At 51.7% G+C, this 22,439-nt stretch overlaps 1 protein-coding gene across 11 annotated transcripts in view; it reads left to right on the top strand.

The window, feature by feature from the left end:
- Positions 1 to 22,439, top strand: part of LIMS1 (LIM zinc finger domain containing 1) — a 103,962-nt gene that overhangs the window by 72,122 nt on the left and 9,401 nt on the right. For 5 of the 11 annotated variants that reach the window (XM_036873146.1, XM_036873145.1, XM_036873144.1 and 2 more), the window contains exons 2-5: positions 13,860 to 14,019; positions 21,096 to 21,162; positions 21,804 to 21,924; positions 22,285 to 22,434. In XM_036873146.1, coding sequence (XP_036729041.1) covers positions 13,860 to 14,019; positions 21,096 to 21,162; positions 21,804 to 21,924; positions 22,285 to 22,434 — 498 coding nt within the window. Of the gene's footprint in view, positions 1 to 10,034; positions 10,522 to 13,859; positions 14,020 to 21,024; positions 21,163 to 21,803; positions 21,925 to 22,284; positions 22,435 to 22,439 lie in introns of those variants that run through there. The other 6 variants (XM_036873139.1, XM_036873138.1, XR_005022398.1 and 3 more) reach the window with 5 other exon arrangements.

Here is a 22,439-nt window from a genome sequence, read left to right as displayed (position 1 = left end):
TATGAGAGAACTGGAGCCCTGCAGTCAGGAAGGCTTAAGGTTGCTTTTATATCATTTAAGTAATTAAATGTGAAAGACGCAGCACAGGCGCTGCCCTGAGCTCCGGAGCTTCCCCTGCACAGACCTGTCCTTCCACACCTTCCTGGGAGGTTTGTGGCTGAGGCGGGAGGGAGGGGGGCAGGACAGACACGGCGCGGGATGGGAGAGGACGGCACGGGAGGGGCAGAGGGACCGCTCCTCGGGGCACGGGTGGAAGCTGACCTGGACTCCCAGCGATTTCATCACGTGACCCGCCACCCTGCCCAGTTTCATGTGTAGGTGTGGGTGTTTCCAGCTGCTGAGTGAGCCCCGTGCCTGTTACTGGATCCGGGCCCTGGGGTCTGAGCATGGCCTCGTGCCTCGATCTGGGTCCAATCAGGAGGGGAGACCCACACAGAGATTAGAAGGAGGAAGGTTCGCTGCAACGATGAAGTTCCTAACTCTAACGGGCTTGGGAAGAGGGGCTGCAGCAGGGATCCCACAGGGCGCAGGGCTGGGGGCCCAGGGCCGGGAAGAAGGGGCAGGATCTGAGCCCGCAGAGGGAGCCGGGAGCCGGCTGGTGGGATGTCCGCCTGGCCCAGCGCCCGGACCGGGTCGGAGCAGAGACCCGAGTGATGCTGTTGAGCCAGCGGGCCTGCCTGAGGTCGGGTCGGGTCGGGCGTGACCACCGCTCCTCCAGACACGCAGACCCCCTCCCCCTGAGAAAAGCCAGGGGACTGGCCGAGAGCTTTCTCCCTCAGCCTGCGGAACGGCCTTCAGAAACCCAGATCACCCGGTGCGGGGAGGGGTGCCGGGCGGACCAGAAGAGGGGGACACGCGGGACACACGTGGGCCCACGGAGAGACGCGGGCCGGTGCCGGACACCACTGTTCGGGCCCCTCACGTCCTCCGACGGTCCCGCGGGGGCATCTAAGGCTCCGCAGCTGAAACATCTAAGGCTCCAGCCTTGCTGTGCACACCTCGTGAAATTTGAAGTGAGTGAAAGAAAAGAAAGCTTTTTAAAGTTATCAAAAAAACACAGATTTTGCAGTTCCCCCACTTTATCTTGTCCGATATTTTTCAAATGTTGCTTAATGTGCTAAAACATACATGAAAACATGTTCTTTGTTTAAAAGAAAAGCAGTGAGACATGTAGATTAAAATTTGAAAGGGTTGTTTTCACTTGAATGAAATGTTTCTTTCTGTCCTTTGTCCTGAGATTCTCAGGGTTTTTTTTCCTTGAGGAGGGCCGACCTCACAATTAGCTCCATCACGGTCACAAGATAACTGGGCTGGCTTCCTCCCCCGAAGGCCTGCTGAAGGTCAGCTTTCAGGGCGCCGTCCCGGCTGAGTCAGAACTAAAATAAGGACCTAACGGAGAGCCAGAAAGCAAGTGGTGCCGGTGGCCCCCATGGCCGTGGAAGGGCTCGCGGACACACTGCAGGGATTTCCTCGTAAACCGGACTTTCTCTGAAGTCCACACTCTTGCTAAAAATGCTGCCCTTTTGTATTTGAAATACGAGACCCTCTCAAGTCTGTCTGTTTTGGTCAGGACACAATAGATCCCGTGAAAAGGATGTTTCGGGGGAGACGGCGTGTTTGTGGGTCACAGTACGAGTGCCAGGGAGAAGTGACCCGAGAGTGGAGGGCTGCTCCAGGGGCATTTTCCCACGGAGACGGCTAGACACGCAGAGAAGACGGCCCAGCCTGTAAGAGGAATTCTGAGCATGTTCTTCAAGCTGACCGAACCCTGCTTGTTTGAGTGACCGCGGGGACCCAGTGGGAGGGAACCTGGGAGCCCAGTTCCAGATTCCAGCCGTGATGACAGTTCGGGGGGTGGGGGCAGCTTCTTTACTGAGGGGATGAAACCAGGCTGAGGTGGTGAGTGAGACCCTTAGATGGAGTCACCCAGTCCCGGGGGAGGGCGGCAGTCTGCCCACCAGCTGGCCCATCCCGTCCCCTGCGACTGCACACGGGGCTGGTCCAGCTGTTGGGAGACGGGGGAGCGTGACGGGGCCGCCGGTCCCTCTCCAGGGTGGGGCAGGGTTAGATCTTCCCAGATCCCGCGGCTCCCGGGCCCGCAGGTCAGCACAGGCGGAATGTCAGAGGAGCTTCACAGGAGGATCTGAGCGCCGGGCGGGCCTCAGAGGGCCGGAAGCTCCGGGAAAGCTCGGGAGAAAAGGGCCTGGAGTGTCCCTGTCCGCTTGGGTGGTGTCCTCAGTGCTGGGAACATTTGATCGTCACCAGTAAAGGCGATTGTAAACAACCACGTGGCAACAGCCCTCTCGAGTGTGTGTGCATTTTGACAAGAAAAGGGATTGGGTGTTATCAGGCTGTCTCCACACACAGAGGTCTGGGGACGTCCCTCTGGCTTATACACGCGTTAACTCAGGTTTTACGCCTGTTTGTGGCCTATCAGGCATACGCCGTACACCTGCTTTAATTAGTAAAGAAAAGTGCACACTGACAGAAGTCAAGTCCTTCTTCATATAAAGATACAAAGACTTCCCCAGACCTGTGTGTGTGGCAGGAATGTGGTGAGTCTTCTCTGCCTTTTGTACACTTTCTGTAACAAGCTGCACCGTGTGTGGGCCGACGGGGTCGGGGAGTCTAGCTCACCCCACAAAGCCGTGCAGTCGGGTCCTGCTGTCCCGGTGCCCCATGTCCCTGCACGCGGGGCTGCCCGCTGCACACATCATTCGCCAGTTTTCTGCTATTAAAGATTTTGCCTTTTGCTCCTGTTGATGGAAGTAATCAGTAAACAATCTAGAACAGGAATAGAAAGGAGTTTGGGGCGTTTTTCTGAGCCAGACTGGGAGGACTCTAGCCTGGAAGACAGCCTCTCAGGTAACTCTGAGGAACTGCTCTGGAAAAGCAGGGTTTTCAGCACAATTTTTTTTTTTTTTTTTTAATTTATTTATGGCTGTGCTGGGTCTTCGTTTCTGTGCGACGGCTTTCTCCAGTTGCGGCAAGCGGGGGCCACTCTTCATCGCGGTGCGCGGGCCTCTCACTATCGCGGCCTCTCTTGTTGCGGAGCACAGGCTCCAGACGCGCAGGCTCAGCAATTGTGGCTCACGGGCCTAGTTGCTCCGCGGCATGTGGGATCTTCCCAGACCAGGGCTCGAACCCATGTCCCCTGCATTGGCAGGCGGATTCTCAACCACTGCGCCACCAGGGAAGCCCCAGCACAGTTTTATATTTCATCAGAACAAAGAACATTAAACAAGCCAGGGATGCATTCCTTCAAGGTTTAAAAACAACAGACCAGCACGTACGCAGTGAGTCAGCGTGGCCTTGGCACCTGGGGAGGGAGGCTTATCATCCAGGGAGGGCCAGCGCTGGCGTCCCGGGAAGGGGGGCATTTCTTCTTTATATTAACAAGGACGTTCTTTACTTCTGGTCACTGCGCACTTTTCTTTAATAGTGAAAGCAGGCGTACGGCGTATGCTTGAGAGGCCACACGCGGGCATGAAGTTTGAGTTAACTTGTGTATAAGCCAGGGTGACCTCCCCAGACCTCCGTGTGTGAAGTCGCCTTGCACGCTTCCCCGTCCCCCTGCTGCCCGGGCTGGGCCTGCACGGCAGGTGACAGGTGTGCAGCTCCCTCATTTCCACTGGGTTGGAGGAGGCGTGCAGCCGAGTCTCTTCTCTCTGGCCCCTCGTGGTGGATGATTTCCTTCTCTGCAGCCAGGAGCTGGGAGCAGTTTAACGGACGGGGCAGGCGTCCTGGTAGCAGCAGTGCCCTGTCTCTCCCGTCTGTTGGAGGGAACGGGGCATTTGTGCAGGACGGGGGTGTGAGAAGGACCTTTCCAGCACCGCTATCTTTACTGCATGTCACGATTGTTTTGTTTTAATAGGAGAGGAAAATCAGAGTAGGTTTTCCATTTGAGTGAAATAGAGAAACAGTGAAAATAGCTGGTTTGCCATCCCCACACTCCGCACGCCCCGGGTTCCTGTGGATAGAGGTTGGAGAAGCTCCTCCCAGGCGCTGGGGTCACATCCACACAGCGACTCTGCCTGTGTGACAGGGGCAGCATTAACAGCACGTTTCCTATGTCAGGGCCCGCTTTTTACAGGCAGTCGGTCAACATGTTCAGCCACGTAGATGAGGACCTACTGTAGAGCACAGGAAACTCTACTCAGTACTTGGTAATGACCTATATGGGAAAAGAATCTAAAAAACAGTGGATCTATGTATATGTATAACTGATTCACTTTGCTGTACCCCTGAAACTAACACAACGTTGTAAATCAGCGATACTCCAATAAAAATTTTTTTAAAAACGTAGAAGAAATATTTGGTAGTGATGCATGTAATTCAGTTGTTGCTATTTGAGGGAATTTGAATTTAAAAGGTACCAGTTATTAAAAAGTTGCGTTTTTGACTTTGCCAACCATGCTCAGGCTTACACTCAGTGTTTGAGCTGGTGGAAATAGCTGCCCTTTCTTGGTCTGTCGCCTCTGAGCAGGTTATTTGTCTTGGGCAGGGTGTTTCCTCAGGGGCGGAATTTGTTCTGGCTGAAATCATGGCGTTAGCTGGGTCGATGGACTTGAAGCCTTCTGTGCAGGACATGGGAGTGGTCAGCTCAACAGCAGACGTGCTGCGTGTGGTTTGGCATCTAACACGCACTCAAGCACACTCAGCCAGGGTCCCAGGTCCTGCCTGCTCTGGTCTGAGTGTTTGCGCACCCACTCAATTCATGTACAGAAGTCCTAACCCGCAATGTGGTGTTAAGAGGTGATGAGGTCGGAGGGCGGGGTGAAGGTCTTGTGAACGGACGCACAGAGCCCCTGCCCCTGCGCTGTGTGTGGGCTCAGCGAGGAGGTGCCGGCCAGGACCCAGGGGAACGGGAGAGTCCTCACCGCACACGGCTGCGCTGGTGCCTTGGTCTCGGGCTTCCAGCCACCAGGACCGTGAGACATGAATTTCTGTTGTGTATAAGCCACCTGGTCGGTGGTGTTTGGTTACAGTGGCCCTAAAGGACTGAGCCACTGCCCAGCATACAACAAGTCTCTCCACTCTGGATGGACGTCTGGGGTCCAGGCCTGTCCTGGGGGATCCCCCAGAGATCCAGGTCAGCCTTGGTGAGGAGGAGGCCTGAGCCGGTGATGGAAACTCTCGGGAAGAACCTTTGGGAACCCAGGACCCAGGAAACCACCTTGCAGGCCCACTGTTCAGAAAAAAATGGCTTTGGGATGTTTTATACAACAGCTTCGCACCTGCTTCAAGGGCTGTTTTGCTGCGCTGCATGGGCTGCAGTGATTTCAGTCAAGGGAGTTCAGATAAATGTTTTTCTCATGGTTACAATCACAGTCTAAAAGGGTTGTTTGCATTTCTAAGAGTGACATTATTAAGTGCCAGAAATGGGTTAAAAGTAACAAAATGCCTGGCTATGAAAATTGAGCAATGGTGTTAACTTGGCCTCAGATTACCCCTTGCCCTCTTGGAGAAATTACACGCGTCTTTGAGCTCCACTCCGCATGGCTGGATGGGGACGTGCGGGACCAGCCGACGGTCCTGTGCAACCCGTTGGGCGTGTGGTGCCCTGACCAGTGGATGCCGCGTAGTCACGCGTCTGCCCTCGGCTCCAGGGCCCGGGGAGAGACGCGCTCGTCACCTGCATGAACGGTGGAGGGAACACGTGCATCCCCGGGCAGCTCCTGCCACACGTGGACGCGCCTGTGTGCTGAGCGGGCGCCTCTTACGTACCGGTTAGGTCTGTAGAATCGTGAGCACGTAGCGGAAGTTCCGTGTGTTCAGATGTGACACGTGTGATGTAAGGAAATTACTCGAGCAGTTACTTTTTAAGAAGCTGAGACCCCAACAGAAAGGCTGCCGAGGCCGGGCGTCCACCCCCGCCCCCCCGGGACGCCCTTGGGGCCGAGGCGACCATCCGTCCACTCCTCCCCATCAGCCGGCAGCCCTGCAGCCTCGCCTCTCGCTCCTGTGTTGTTTGAGCATGAGGGGCGCGTGGAAGGCACAGGGACCCCTCTGCCCTGAGAGCTTCTCTGCGAGAACCAGCTCCTGGGACGAGGCCGGCAGGGGGAGATGTGTGATGAAGAGCCACGGCTCTTCCGTCTCCTCCCTTCAAACCTCAGCCTGCCCCTCGACCCAGCTCCCAGTTAGGCTACACCTCGGTGATTAAAAAAATGAAAGGAGGAAAGAACGAGATGCGGCAGAAGCGTAAGCAGACGGAGCCTCGTCTACCCCTCCGCATCTGCCGCGGTGCCCTTGTGCTGATGGGCAGAGGGCACCTGGGGCTTGGACTCCGGTGGCAGGTTGGTGTCTCTGGGGCGACTGTGCGCCCTCGTCAGCGCGGTTCCAGCTGGAGGGAGAGGAAACCGGGAAAAAGGAGGGTCTCCTCCTGCTCCGCCTTCGCACAGTGTTCCCGAAACAGCAGAGCTTCAAGAGCGGAGGGACCCTGTACGAAGTTTCCAGCACAGTCTGGGAAGAAGGACCTCGTGGAGGGTGTGGAACAGTTAGTAGCTGGTGGGGAGGAGGGTCGGGACGCGTTTCCTGTCCAGGCACAGCCTCTGGCGGTTCCGTCCGTGGAGAGATTGGCGAGCCTGGCTGCATTCAGGGCGCCGGGGAAACAAAACACACAACAGACCGGATTTGCCCTGATCGCAACCTCAACTCTTGGCCTTGGTGATCAGAATCAAGGCATTCTTCAGTGAGCGCTTTAGTCCGTCAAGGGCACAGTTGAGATTAGTAGGACAAACACAAAGTAAATAGTAAGACACCTTACTGTTCATGCTATACATCTCTGTAGCGTTTGAGTTTTTTCCCAAATAACATGTATTACTGTTTTTCCCGTCTGTCAGTACGATTATCTGGTGGAGTGACATTTCTGACTTCTTTTTTGTACTTACCTGCGTATATGTGAACTTAATACATATACATAATAAAATTGGGACTACACACCTATTAGAACAGCTAAAATAAATAATGATAACACCAAATGCCGGCGAGGATGTGGAGGAGTTGAATCTCTCATGCTTTGCTGGTGGGCATGTACAGTGGTACAACCACTCTAGAAAACAGCTTGGCGGTTTCTTAAAAAACTAAACGTACCCTTCTCATACAACTCAGTAATCTCGCCCTGGAACATTTATCCCAGAGAAATTAAACCTTTTATTCACCCAGAAACTTACCCACAGCTGGATTCACAACAGCCCCAAACCGGAAGCTACTGAAGTGTCCTCCAGTGGGTGATGGTTAAACAAGCTGTGGTGTGTGCACACCACAGAATACTACTCAGCAGTGAAAAGAACAGGCAATCCACATATGTGACAACTTGGTGGGTCTCACGGGCATTTGCTGAGTGGAAAAGGCCAGTCTCAGACGGTCACAGGCTGCGTGATTCCCTCTATGCAGCTGTCTTAGTCAGCTCGGCTGCTGTAACAAAAATGCCATAGCTGCATGGCTTAAGGAAGGGTTTGTTTCTCAAGGTTCTGGGGCCTGGGAAACTCAAGATCAAGACTCCAGCGGATGCTGTCTGCTGGGGGCCCACGTCCTGGCTGGTGGGCGGCTGTCTCTGGCTGTCTTCTCGCCTGGGTATCTCTGACCCCATCCTGGGGGATTAACGCCCCTCCCTCATGACTTCATTCGACCCTGGTGACACCCCACAGGGCCATCTCCAGATCCCGTTGCCTTGGGATTAGGCTGTCAGTATGAATTCTGGGGACACAGACAGTCCACAGCAAAAACATTCTCTAAATTACAGTTACGTGGATGGAAAGCAGACTAGGGTGTTGCTGGAGGGTGGGTGTGACGATCAGAGGGGACGTGAGAGAGGTCTTTGTGGGGATGGAAAAGCTCCAGGTCTGGATGGGGGTGGCGGTTACACGAATCTACAAGGTGTGACAAGGTGACACAGAACTGTACACACATCGCGCTGGCGTCAGAGTCCTGGTTTTGATTGTACATAAGATGTAGTCATTGGGAAGCTGTGTGAAGGGTACAAAGGTCTTCTCTGTACAATCTTTGTAACTTCCTGTGACTATAATTATGTCAAAATAAAAAATTTAAAATGCGATTGCAGGTCCTTCACATTATCTTTAATTCCTTGCTGGATGAGAGACTTCATCGCGTCGTGTGTTCGGGAACCATCAGCTTCTCCGCAGCCCTGCTTTCCTGTCTAGTAGAGATGGGACTAGTCGTTATGGAGGGAATGAGATAATTGGTTACGTTTTTAGATGTGCCAACAGCAGCTGATTTTCATGGTTTTCCAGACCAGGTAGATGGATGATTAGCCCCTTTCACTCACCAACAAGTACCTGTCACGCATCTTTGTGTCTGTGTGTGTCAGTGTATCTGTGAGTGTCTGTGTGTGTCAGTGTGTGTCTGCGTGTCTATGTGTGTCTGTGTGTCAGTGTGTCTGTGTGTCAGTGTGTGTCTGAGTGTGTGTGTGTGTGTCAGTGTGTGTCTGCGTGTCTATGTGTGTCTGAGTGTCAGTGTGTCTGTGTGTCAGTGTGTGTCTCTGTGTGTGTGTCAGTGTGTCTGAGTGTGTGTGTCAGTGTATCTGTGTGTGTCAGTGTGTCTGTGTGTCAGTGTGTGTCATTGTGTGTCTGAGTGTGTGTGTGTCAGTGTGTCTGTGTCTGTGTGTCAGTGTGTGTCTGAGTGTGTATGTGTCAGTGTGTGTCTGAGTGTGTGTCAGTGTGTCTGTGTCTGTGTGTGTGTGTGTGTCTGTGTGTCTCTCCACACCAGCTGTCTCCTTCCCTCTCTATTCCACATGGTCACTGTAAACAAAAATGTTTTAACCCCGAGGCTGTTTCTTTCCTGTGTGAAGATGGCGAGCCTCTTGCTCCATCCCCTGCAGGCTCTGGGCCGGGGCCATTCTGACCTGTACCCTGAGATCCTTAGGGTCCAGAGTGGGGAGAGCGTGCCTCCTTTTCGGCCTCTAGCCCGTTTTGTGTGCACCGCCCAGCCCTCCTGGATAACCTGTTTTGCTCCCCAGTGACCACGTGTAACCGTTCTCCCCCGGAGAGTTAGCATCTCGTCTCTGGCATCAGACCACCTGGCTTTAAATCTCGACTCCACCACCTACTTCCTGGTCATGCAGCCTCTTCGTGCCCCGGTTTCCCCACCTGTACCTCCTGGGGACACGGCAGTGAGCACCTAGGAACGCTGTTTACAGTTCTGGCCGTCATGCTGCGGACGTCTCAGACGCGTTTTTTCTGTTTGCTGATGATTTCGTGGCCTTTCTGTCTCTCGTGTGACCTGCTCTGTCAGTCAGTGTGCCTTTCACCTGCTCCCTAGGTTTTCTTTTTTTCTTTTTGATTGATTAAAACACTAAATTTTTTTTTTAAAAACCCACTAAATATAATTTCAGCATCTTATATAACCATGTAGGTTTTAATTTTTTTTTAATTTTTAAAAAATTATTTTCTTGACGTTTTGAACTTGAAGTATAGTTGTACAATATTGTTTAAGTTACAGGTGTACAATCTAGTGAGTCACCATTTTTAAAGGTTATGCTCCATTTATAGTTATTAGAAGATACTGGCTGTATTCCCTGTGCTGTGCAGTGTAGCCTTGTAGCTTATTTGCTTTATACGTAGCAGTCTGTGTCTCTTAGCCCCCCGCCCCTGCCTCCCCTCCCCCCTTCCTCTCCCCCCTGGAAACCACTCTTCTGTTCTCTGCATCTGTGAGTCTGCTTCCTTTTTGTTGTGTTCGCTAGTCTGCTGTATTTGTTAGATTCCCACCTGCTCCCCTTGGCCTGGCGGGAGGCACAGGGCTGCCGGGAGGTCGGTTTGCAGAGACCGGGCCCCTTTCACCGCCCCAGGGCACCGTGTCCTCATCGCTTCGCGGCTGACCCTGGTGCGCTGGAGCCGACAGTGGCGTGGAAGGAGCACAGCGCGCCTGCAGTGCATCCTTTATCCTTTATCTTTTATCCGTGACAAAGGCCCAGAAGGACGGGCTGCCTTGGTTACAGGCTCAGCTGGGGCCAAACGGAAGGAGTTGTAACTGGACGCCAGCTCTTCCCCTGCCCAGCCTCGGACTGGGCTGTCACTTCGCCAGAGTCACAGAGCAGGGTTCATGCCTGCAGCCCCCGCACAGCTGTTCCATCCTCCCGAGGGCGGCCGGGCCGCCGCACAGCCGGTCCCGTGTGCGCGGGGAAAGTTCCTGGAGCTTCCAGACCCTCAGCGAATCCACGCCGCCATCTCGGGGGCACAACTGCCTTGCCCGGAGCTCTTAATGTGAAGGGGCCGGCGCGACCCTGGAGCCGCTGACGTGTGGGAGCGGGGAGGGGAGTGACCGGGACGCCGCCTGGGTGTCGTGCCTCCGTCCGGGTCCCTCCGGTCCCCCGTTCCGCTCCGCGATGGCGCTCCCTGGCCCGCGCCCCGCTGCCATCCCGGAGGGCGAGGAGGTCCCCCCGGCGGCCTGTAACGGGGAACACCGGGCGCCCTGCGGCCAGGATGAGAGGGCCGTGTCCAGGCTACAGCGCAGGCACAGCGACGTCAGGGTCTACAAGGAGTTTTGTGACTTCTACATCAAATTGTGAGTGCCCCTCCCAGCCCTCTCCTGCGGCTCGAGTTCCCTGCCTTGGGCTTTGACATCACCCCGCCTTCAGTGGGGCCTCCCGGGGTGGAGGGGGCGTCCAGCGCTGCCTTCAGTGGCTGCCCGTGCAGCCCTGAGGTCTCCCTGTTGGGAGCTGGGAGTGCCTGGGGCTTCCAAGGAGTCATTAGCCAGAAGGAGTGTTTAACGGGCCTGATTCTCTGTTTCCACCCATCCGTTCCCTGCGCTTTTGCAACAGATGTTGCTTCTCTTCACAACTCCTGAGGAGCTCTGTTTAAGACTAATTGGGCAATTATAATTACACTGTAACCAAAACACTTGGTAAACTGTCAAGACGCTTTTAGGGTTTACATTTCTGCACTTTAATGCTCGAGGTTTTGTTTCGCACGCTTTGATAAACGAGGCACTTGAACAAGGGAAAGCTCGAGGACATCAGGTTTTCTGTGTGCAGCTGATGTGTGGCAGCAGGTCGGCCAAAGCAATTCTGACCGGACAGTTACAAAGGCTTTTCTGTTCCCCGAGGTGTACGTTTCCCGACAGAAAGGAAAAGGAAAAGGAAATCCTTTTCTGAAAAATTAGCCTATTAATTATAACTGACCAAGTGACAGCTCTGTCATCCCTGACTTTTAATAAGTAGCTTCTATCATCTGTGTTAACTGTGACAGTCGCTGTGGAAAGAATGTGTCAGTTTCCCATCCAGGGGATGCTGGCCACTGGGGACACTGTGCCTGCAGGGCCGGGGGTGTACGGGAACTCTCTGTATCTTCCACTCAGTTTTGCTGTAAACCTAAAACTGCTCTAAAAACAGCCCATTAAAAAAAAAAATACACGGTGCCAGAGGGTCAGAGACAAGAGAGGAAGGGAAATAATGTAAACAGTTGAGTAGGTGGGTGAGACTATTGGTTGGTTGTTTTCCTGGAAGTTTCCTCTAATGTTCTGTTTCTTTTCTTTTCCTGCTTGTTATTAAAATGAGTACTTCTTCAAAAATACATATTACTTTATCTCTAAAACTACTTTATTTTTCCTGTGTGTGGGGAAAACTTGTTTGTATAATGTGTCTGTTTTCTAACTATTTGAGTATTTGAACTTGAATGTAAACGGTCTATAGTGTAATGAGTATAAATAGGTCAATGATAAACATTTTGATCTTGGGACCCGTTTACATTCTTAAAACAATATTGAGGTCTCCAAATAGCTTTTGTTTTATCAGCATTTACTGTATTAGAAAATAAAACTGAGAAAAATTTTAAGTATTTATTAGTTCATTTAAAATAACAATAAGCTCATCACACATTAATAATATTAATACATATTAATATTAATTAAGTTTTTATGAAAAATGTTTCCAAAATGAGAAAACTTGGGGGGAAGAGTGGCATTGTATTACATTTTTGCAAACCTCATTAATGTCTGTCTTGATAAAACTGTTTCACCTGCATTCATCCTTCTGCAATATGTTGTTGTTTCACATGATGTTTATAAAGAAAATGTGGCCTCCCACAGAGATGTGGGAAAAGGGAGGACATTTCCACCCCGAGAGGGTCACTGATCTAGGAAATCATGAGTCAGGATGTTCCAGGATTTCTTCTTTTGTAGCTCTCTTGGGGTTCTACTAAAATCATTGAGAATTTGGTGACTCTTTTGAGAAAGTTTTAAAGTAATAATAATGCTTCATGTTTGAGTAGCATCTTCTGGTTTCCAAAGTGGTTTTATATACTTTTTCTTATTTCATCCTCAAAATGGTCCTAGGCCCATGGAGGCAGCTGTGGGCTGAGCACACCTCGTCGAGGGACACCTGTGGATGCTGGCCCCCCCTTTGGAGAAGGGGGGCAACAAGCCTTTCCAGAGCTTTGATAAAACTACCACCGTTCGTCTGGCTTATGGCAAAGCCAGGTGACGAAGGGAGTTGATGGGTTTTTCTCCCTGATCCACAGTAATTTTGCAGTGACAAAGTAGAAAATTCAATTTGGTATGAGACTCAGGTCAGGTTTGCCACAAGCAGTGAGGCTGCCTCCCTTTCTTCCTTTTCTGGTGGTGTTTGAATTGAGTTTTGCTTGGGGTGGGGTTGTGAACATGGCACTTCTGGTGGAGTGTGAATACCCCAGGGCAGGATACTGCTGGGTGAGAGCTTTGGGGGAAGAGGGCGGGGTTGTCTTCCGCTGGGGTAGGCGGGGGTGAAGCATGCGCCGTGCCAACCTTGCTAAGGAAGCAGCGAGATGTAGGCTGAGATGTAGGCTGTGACGGGACGGGGCAGCCCGTCTGCCTGCGGGAGGGACCCCCGCCCACCTGCCGCTTGGGGGCTGGGAAGGTTCGGAAGACGTCGGCGATGACTTCCCCAGGTGGGCTGACTGGGTGTCTGCATGGAGAGAAACTGCCCCGGGGCCGGCCACAGAGCAGAGCGTGTGCTCTGAGTGGGGTCTGGATATCTGAAAATAAACTTTCAAACCACGAAGCTGGCTGGGCCAGTGCCTGCTCTGCCTGGGGACCTTCCCACCTGGAGGCCGTTCCTTTATATGAGATTCAGAGTAAGCAGTGGTCTGGTCACGGGCTTGATTGGATGCTTTTCCTCCAGGCTGCACAGGGTTGGGTGGGACGTGGGCCTTTACTGGAAACACCCACGTGTGCTGGGGTCCAGGGGGACCCCGGCCCGGACTCACCAGCCGGGGTCTCGTAGCGGTTCCTCTCGAGCATTTGACGTGACACCGTCATCTGGTTGTGACTCGTGGGCGGGGGACCTGGATTCTGGGCCTGTGTCTCCCATGAACTGGACAGCTTTGCAAGGTTGGGCTCGTTCGTCCCTGAACCTGCACTTCACCATCTGTAAAATGATCTTCAGAGTGGAAGATTCTGTGCTTTTAAGATACATTTTGTAATATTAGTGTTCAACATTTGTCTTCCCAATTGGATTATAGGGCTAAGGCGTTTGGCGGGTTGTAGAGCTACTGAAGCTGCTTTCCGCAGGCCCTCACGGCGGGTGCGAGGGGGCCTGCGTCTGGCCGGGCCTTCAGCGTGTCCGGACCCACGTGGGGGGGACTTAATGAGGCCGCTTGTCAGGCTGTCGGCTCAGCCCTTGAGGCGGCTCTCGGTGCCCCCTGTGTCCCTGCCTCCTGGAAGGTGGTGTGGGTGCGCTCGTGGGCATTTGGCAGGGGGTGCAGGAATGTCGGCGAACCAGAGGGTCTGCACCCCGGACGCTGGGTGGGGTTGAGACCTTGGGTCGCAAGCGGGAAACGGGCTTTATGGACAAGATACGATTGCTGTGGCCTCAGACTGAGCTCCCGGGAAGGGCCGCGTCCGTAACCTGTGTCCCTTGTGTGTTGCAGCAACATGGCCAACGCCCTGGCCAACGCCAGCTGTGAGCGCTGCCGGGGCGGCTTCGCGCCCGCCGAGAAGATCGTCAACAGCAACGGCGAGCTGTACCACGAGCAGTGCTTCGTGTGTGCCCAATGCTTCCAGCAGTTCCCCGAGGGCCTCTTCTACGAGGTGGGTGCCGGCGGGCAGCAGCCACAGGCGGTGCGCGAGGGCGGGGGTGGCCCTGGGCGGTGACGCTGGCGGGTCCCGGGGGCTCGCCCGCCCGCCCTGCGGGTGCCCCCCGCCCCGCCCCAGCACAGCCCGCTTCCTCTGGCCCCACGACTCCCAGCACCTGTGTCCTAAAGGGGCTCTTGTTTGGGGGGGAAGGGGGCACCCCCTCCGTATCCAGCTCTTCTCTGTCTCCTCTTCTTCCCCAACACTTGTTCTCCCTGATCCTGTGGTGTCACCACGCGGCCCGCGCTCGCGTGTGTTCATTCTGACCAGTCCTGGAACCCCCTTCTCACGTCTACTTTGGGGGGGCTGGTCTAGGGATGACCCCGAGCTGTGAGCGAGGACGACAGTGTGTGTGTGTGTGTGTGTGTGCGCGCGCGCGCGCGTGTGTGATCACCTCCTTACGCATTTGCACGTGTCTCTCTATGTGATAATACGTATACGTAGAGTTATGTGATACCCAGAGATGGCCACTGTTTGATTTCTCCTTCTCCTTCTACCAAGCAGATTTTAAACTTTTCTGTTTTACAGGCCATTCCTGAGGAAGGAACGGTGGTTTTTAAAGGTCATTAGTAAGTCAGTTGTTGGCCAGCTCGACAGCATTTTCCCATAGAAACAGTGCCCCTGGGAGGGAAGCACCCGGCCAGCCTGCGGCGCAGCGTGTCGGGACACAACGCAGGGAACACCATGTTATTCACTCAAACGCATTTTTCCAGCTCCTGCTGTGTCCCAGAAACACACGTTCCCTACGACAGAAACCCGTGCAATTGTAACGAGAATCTCTCTTTCCGTGAAGGGCGATGGCTTTCGGGCTGGGAACGGCAGAGGACAGTTTGGGGGGCTGAGCGGAAGAGGGGACCCAGTGACCCACAGCCGGAGGGTGGGGCTGCCCTGGGTGCCGAGGAGGGTGAGGGGAGCAGGAGGAGAGGGGGTGGGGCGGGGGCTGAGGTCTCACGAGGCTCTCCGGCCCCTAAGCCGGAGCAGGGCGGTCAGACCCAGAGCATATTTACGGGGCTCCAGGGAGCCTGCCCCCTGGACATTGGTCCAGGCAGACATTGGTCTCCACACCCTGGAAAGCCTTTTCTTCCTTGAGGCCCAGAGAGGCTGAAATGCCCTTGCTGACAGCAGATTAGTGACACAAATGGGATTAGAACCTAGTTTGGTCCTCTAGTATCCGATATGGTGTTCTTTCCCTGACATACTCTTTTCAAATCTAAGATCTTTTTATTGAAATGAGTAATTATGACAAAGGGCTTAGGAGAGAGATTCCAGGGGAGCAAGAGAGAAGAAAGGCAGGCTCTGTTTTCCACACATTTTTCTTATTTCCATGGCCTGCTGTTCCCTCTCTGTCGCCTTCTCTTTCCCGTGCTGTGCGTCTGCCGGCCACATCGTGCAGCAGGACCGGGTGATGAGCGCGAAGCAGGCGGCACACGCAGTGCCCGTCGGTTAGCCGGCCCCAGACACGCTCCAAGCAGGGTCCCCGTCCTCGCACTGCTGGCCCTCTGTGCTGGATGGCGCTTTGCTGTGGGGCGTCCCGTGTGTTGTAGGGTGTTAGAAACGCCCCTAGTCTCTCCCCTTACATACCCAGTTGTGACAACCGGAAGTACCTACACGCATTGTCGGCTGTCCCCTGGGGAGCACAGCCACCCTCGGCCAAGACCCGCTGCACTAACACCTCTTCCCGTAGGTAATGAACTTCCCCGTGCTGGCAGCAGGTTGGTTCTCAATGGCTTGTTCCCCAGGCCGTTTACGCAGAGCCCTGCACAGAGCAAGACCTCCTCGTGGTCCGTCTCTAAGACTCTGACTGCAGTCAGAGTGGATTCCTGTGCCATAAAATGTACTTAGAAAGTATTTCTAGAAAGAACTCACTTAAGGAAGACCCTAAAGAAAGCATACACCTTCTTGTGTAAATTGGCACAGGGAGATAAGTACAGGCAGACCTCGGATAGTGTGGGTTTGGGTGCAGACCACCCAACAAAGCGAGTATTGCAATAAAGTGAGTCGCACGAATTTTTTGGTTTCCCAAAACATAGAAAAGTTATATTTACACTATATGTAGTCTATTAAGTTACAGTAGCATAATGGCTAAATAACAACATACACACCTTAATTAAAAATAATGCTGTTGGGGGCTTCCCTGGTGGCGCAGTGGTTGAGAGTCTGCCTGCCAATGCGGGGGACATGGGTTCGGGCCCTGGTCTGGGAGAATCCCACGTGCCATGGAGCGGCTGGGCCCGTGAGCCACAACTACTGAGCCTGCACGTCTGGAGCCTGTGCTCTGCAACAAGAGAGGCCGCGATAGTGAGAGGCCCGTGCACCGTGATGAAGAGTGGCCCCCGCTTGCCGCAACTAGAGAAAGCCCTCGCACAGAAACAAAAGACCCAACGCAGCCAAAAATAATTAATTAATTAATTAATTAATTAATTAATTAATTAAAAAAGAAAAATAATGCTGTTGGAAAAATGGTGCCGACAGGCTCGCGGGAAGCAGGGTTGCCACAAACCTTCAGTGTGTAGAAAACACGCTATCTGCGAAGTGCAATAAAGTGAGATGTGCTTGTACGCATCCTTGGGCAGCTCATCACTCAGCTATAGCTGTAACGAAAACATCGTCGTCATTTACCAGAAGCCAAGACACACTTTCTATGTAGTAACTAGAACCGCTCCCCACACTGAAATTCAGTTTTCTCTTTTTGAAGATTCTACTTCTACATTTTAATTTTAAATAACTTTTAATTACTAATGATTATGAAAGTTATCCATCTTTTTTTTTTAATATAAATTTATTTATTTATTTTTGGCTGCGTTGGGTCTTCGTTGCTGCGCGTGGGCTTTCTCTAGTTGCAGCGAGCTGGGGCTGCTCTTCGTTGCGGTGCGCAGGCTTCTCATTGCAGTGGCTTCTCTTGTTGCGGAACACGGGCTCTAGGCGTGTGGGCTTCAGTACTTGTGGCATGCGGGCTCTAGGGTGCAGGCTCAGTAGTTGTGGCGCACGGGCTTAGTTGCTCCGTGGCATGTGGGATCTTCCCGGACCAGGGCTTGAACCCGTGTCCCCTGCATTGGCAGGAGGATTCTTAGCCACTGCGCCACCAGGGAAGTCCCCGAAAGTTATCCATCTTTTAACTTTATCCATATCGGAAGACAGTGATCAAGTAAGAATAAAACACTGCGTGTAATTCGTGATCCTTACTTTGGTGTTGCGGTTAAATCTTGAGAGAGAAGCCTGTCTTCATGGGCTGTCAGTTTTGCCCATCATTCTCCAATAACGTGGAGAAGTGTTTGTAAAACGGCCAAGTCACAGGCGGTTGATTAAATGCCATTTCCAGGAGGAAACACCCATTTGGCCCCCAGGCCCTGACACTGTGTGTGGCCATGACACCACTTCCTAAATCTCATTTTGTGACATCAGGGATTTCCTCCAAAAGGATTATCTTAATTTTTCCCCAAAGGAAATGGTTTGTGAAATAAAGGGGAACCAACAGTTCCAGAGTGACGTGATTCCAGAAAAGTTACCGACAGGATGGAGCGGGGGAGGCCAGGCAGCCTGCCCAGCTCGGCTCAGGACACCTCACCTTTCTCTCTCCTTAGTGTGAATTCCCCCAGTATGACCCCCGCCCCCCCATCACAAATGCATAACAGGAAAGACCCATTTGTGGTGAGTGATTTAGTGGGAAGACTTTACAAAGAGGTTACTTCCCTCGTTTCCTCTAATATGGAAGGAATCGTGATTCCTCAGGAAGCTGGACCCTGGGGGCAAGGCTGATGGGCAGGAAACCTGGGAAGACTTCTCACATCTGCATGTGGCTGGAGGTGAGACCATCAGCACAGTTTCAAATTCTGAGCTTTCTTTAAAGCGGCAGGATTCTTCTTTTCCCCCAAAGAGAATCTTCACGGAACTCCAAACCAAACTTAGAACCATTAAAAGCAGGGCTGTTCTTGGCTAGGGTCCCCTCCCCATCCTGGCGGGTCCCAGGCTTCTTTGGCATTTTGTTAAACACTGCGAATTTGGAGCATTAGTTTTTCTTATTCTACAGGCTTGTTCTATGATAAACCAGTTCTGGGTTGTACCTAGAAAGACAGTATTCATGGAAGTTTGATTCTTCCAACTTGATGCGTTCTGACTTTTCTTCATTTCCCACCCTAGAGTTTTACTTTGGATCAGCCTCCGGCCTTTCTCCTGCGCTCAGAAATCGAGCCATAGTATGTCTGATCATTTCTACATGCTTAGAAAAGAGGCAGCTCGTTCTAGCAAAAGAAGCTCTCCCTTTGCAGAAGTCTTCATTTGGGAAGCACACCCCGGGCATGCAGGGGGGTTGCCATAGGGATGGCTTCAAGGGCCCATTTCTGGACCCTCAGATTCTGGTCTCAGGGCCTGTTCATCCTAAAATCGATTTGCCTGATGACATTTTTGTATTCACGATAGCGCTTAGTCCTCGCCCTTGACGAAAGGAAGGGATCTGAAATCTTACTCTGACGAATTGCTCTAGGACCCCCATCAGAAGAGATTTTTGGGGGGTCCCTAAACCCGCAGGGCTACCCACCTTTCCCGGCCTTATGTATTCTCTCGCTAAGGATGCAGCCCAGCTGAGGAACCGTATCGGGTGTTCTGTATGCAGATAGATGGCAGGTTTGGGAATGTGGGGAGTCGTCGTGACAACTGTCTTTTAGGACTTTGCCCTAATCTCGTCCCCTAATTTCAAAAGGACTCATCGTTTTAAGACAGAGAGAGGCGTGGAGAGAGGCTGCGGAAGGGCGGGCGCGGTGGGAGCCGAGCAGAGCAGGCGTGACGCTCACCGGGCCCCGAGCGGGTCACGGTCCAGCCGGGCTGCGTCCACGGCAGCGTCCTTAAGCCCCACCGTGTCCTGCCCACCTGAATTACAGCTTTAAAGACTTATTCCAGCCACAACCGGCCCTAAGCTTTTCAGTCTTCTACTGACAAATACAACATATATGCCAACTGCTGGCCTCCTTTTGCTTTGTTTTTTGTTTTTTTTTTTAAAATTATTTATTTATTATTTATGGCTGTGTTGGGTCTTCATTTCTGTGCAAGGGCTTTCTCTAGTTGCGGCAAGTGGGGGCGACTCTTCATCGCGGTGCGCGGGCCTCTCATTCTCGCAGCCTCTCTTGTAGCGGAGCACAGGCTCCAGACGCACAGGCTCAGTAATTGTGGCTCACGGGCCTAGCTGCTCCGCGGCATGTGGGATCCTCCCAGACCAGGGCTCGAACGCGTGTCCCCTGCATTGGCAGGCAGATTCTCAACCACTGCGCCACCAGGGAAGCCCTGCTTTGTTTTTTTAAGCAATATGCGTCTTTCTCTGTTCATTAAATGCAGAGTCATTGCTGATCATTTATTTTTCTCCTTACACTTGATTTTAATGGGTCTCAAAAGTCTGTGACAGATCTTTGGTCGAGTTATTTCCATCGAAAATACTGATTTTAAAAACTGATAAATTAAAACTGCCACTCGCGTGCGCAGTGGCACTCTGCTTCCGAAGGCTTTACGACGCCTTGTTACCATTACCCAGCCTTTCACTAGTAAACTTAAGTGGCAAATTGAGACAGTTTGAGTCTCCTTCCTCCACTGAACAAGACGGGGTGGCAGGTAAAAAGTTGATCATTTCTAACTACAGTTATTTCTGCATTTTTATATTATGTTTCTTTAAAAAATTACTGCTAAAAGCTCAATATCAGATTTCTATGAATGTACACAGTATACACTCAGTAAAGGAACATACCTCACTTATAAATAACTTCTGCTTTGGGCTACACGTTACAATGCATTGTGACGGAATATTGAGTAATAGTGTATTGAGTTAATATCTTCTGTTTGTAACTTTAAAAAATAGACTCATTAAATGTATCAGAGCTCATTCATTTGAGTTTAAAAATGAAGTAAGACTTTTTCTGGCACAAGATAAATCTGCTTTGCCCGGAATGCCAGTTAAGCTGTAGGGGATATGGTCAATAAATTGAATGAGCTAAATCTGCAGCTAATTTCCATAATTGAGGAGATTGAGTTGACAACTGGAACATCATTAAGCATGGATTTTGATAATTAAACAATATGTGATTTTGACAAATAACTTGTAAGGAGCTCAGAGCTTCAAAGGGATGCATTATATAATTCCCACAACTTATTTACGTGAAAAGGGTACAAGCAACCCCCAAAATAGAAAATAAATCTAGAATTAATGTTGAACCCTGAGTCTCCCAGGAGTCAGTCATCTTTATCCATGGAAGCATGAAATAATGGTGAGGGTAAAGAGTGGCCCTGCTCATCTCATTAGGGTTTGCTTCTCATGTAAATAATTAAATAGTGAATAAAATGTAACATTCGTAACATACCTATGTTTTCATCATTTGTATACCAACAATCATTGTAATGATAACTTAATCCAGAAGAAAATGAATGTTAACCCTTAGGGCCTTATGGATTTGGAAAGTAAAACAAATTTTAAAGTTTCACAATACATTTTAATTGCAGAGAAATATGGTAGGATGATCAGTTAAAGACCTTAGTGGAAAAAGTGTTGTTGTAGCATAAAACTTTTGGGGGGAAATGAAAGGAAAACAGTTCAAGGAGAGAAATGAAGGATACATTTTCCACCTATAGGAAAAGAATATTTTTTAAAACGGGTTTTGGCCCCATTTAAAAATGTTTACATTTTTAAAAAATATGCTAGCACATTTACTGTTCATAAGTACGTATTTTCAACGTGGGGGGGAGGTTTGTACGTCTGTGCACATTTTCCAGGGGGGTGTCTGTGGCTCTCGTCCGATCCCTCCGGGTGGAGCCAGTGTGGAGGAGCTCACCCTTCTCTGGGGGCGGAGGATCAGTTCTGGCCTCAGCGGGTCTTTCCTGTGCCCACACTAGGTGCCGGGAAGGTACCGAAGTGTGTCCGCCTTTACGGATCTCAGGAGGATTACAGATTCTGGGCAGAACTTTAGTCCAGAAACCTCTTTCCTCCAGTCTCCGCAGAAAAATTCCATTCATCCCGGGACTGTTTCCTATTTACGAGCCGGCGGTACTTTCTGTTTCAGTTTGAAGGAAGGAAGTACTGTGAACATGACTTTCAGATGCTCTTTGCTCCGTGCTGTCACCAGTGTGGTAAGTTTCACTGCCGAATGCAGGGTGAAAAGTAAGTTTCCTTCAGAACGACTTCATAGCACGTGCTCATAGGAAGGAAAGCGTGCAGGTGCTTTGTCAGCCCTTTCCCGTCAGTAATGTTAATGATGCTTCTCAGGGCCTGTAGGGTGAAGGTAACCCCAGGACTCACCGGACTTCTGTTCGATGCCCCATAGGATTCCTTTCTCCCCTGTCAGTGCAGCCCGGGTGGCCTCAGCGGGGACCTTGAGACGCGGAGGGGTGGCCTGCGTGTCACACGGCAGGAGAGACTGGGGACACCGAGTAGCATGCTGACAAGGTTGAATGAAGGAAGAAATTAAGTATGTGGTACAAGAAAACGTGCGGTGGATTTCTGTTTTCTGTGTCCATGACCAGAAAAAACCAAAAAGACCTTCGGGAGAGGGAGAGCCCAGTACCTCCTCTGGAAAAGCAGATTCAGAGATGTGATAGACAGCCTGAAAGTGTGGCGGCTACAGAACCCAAAACAAGGACTCAGATGACACGGAAGCACTTTTCTAGTAGCGCTTCGTGCGGGCGCCGCACACGTGGGGAAAGGGGCAGGTGTTTTGCCGGCGGCCGAGGGCGGGGACGCCGCGCTGCAGCCCCTGCGCTCCTCTCCGCAGGGGAATTCATCATCGGCCGAGTGATCAAAGCCATGAACAACAGCTGGCACCCCGAGTGTTTCCGCTGTGACCTCTGCCAGGGGGTCCTGGCAGACATCGGGTTTGTCAAGAGCGCCGGGAGGTAGGAGCAGGTCACCCTGTCACCTGTCGGGCACGGGTGGGCAGAGTGGCGCTCCGCGGTCGCGCGTGCTCCCTGGGGCCTCGGACACGGAGTTGGGGCGTGGGGCCTGGTGTCTGCGGGAGAGGCTACCGCAGGGAGTTTCTCAGCCATCAGTCTGGTCCTCTGGGAGGGATAAATAACTTCCCGTGTGAAAAGTCGGGGCTCGGTTCTGCTCTTTTAAGCCCAGCGGTGATGTTTAAAGAAATGGTTTCTTTAATTTCTTTTCATAGATATGGGAATCTTTTTTTTTTTTTCATTATTAGGAAGAACCTTAGATTTTAAATTTAAGTTTCTAAAACAGTTTTGGCTCTGTCTGTTTAGACATCTGTGTCGCCCCTGCCATAACCGAGAGAAAGCCCGAGGCCTTGGGAAATACATCTGCCAGAAGTGTCATGCCATCATTGACGAGCAGCCTCTGATATTCAAGAACGACCCCTACCATCCAGACCACTTCAACTGTGCCAACTGCGGGTATT

This window comes from Balaenoptera musculus, chromosome 13, assembly GCF_009873245.2.
Source record: "Balaenoptera musculus isolate JJ_BM4_2016_0621 chromosome 13, mBalMus1.pri.v3, whole genome shotgun sequence".
NCBI classification, from domain to species: domain Eukaryota; kingdom Metazoa; phylum Chordata; class Mammalia; order Artiodactyla; family Balaenopteridae; genus Balaenoptera; species Balaenoptera musculus.
This window is presented reverse-complemented; position numbering and strand designations above follow the sequence as displayed.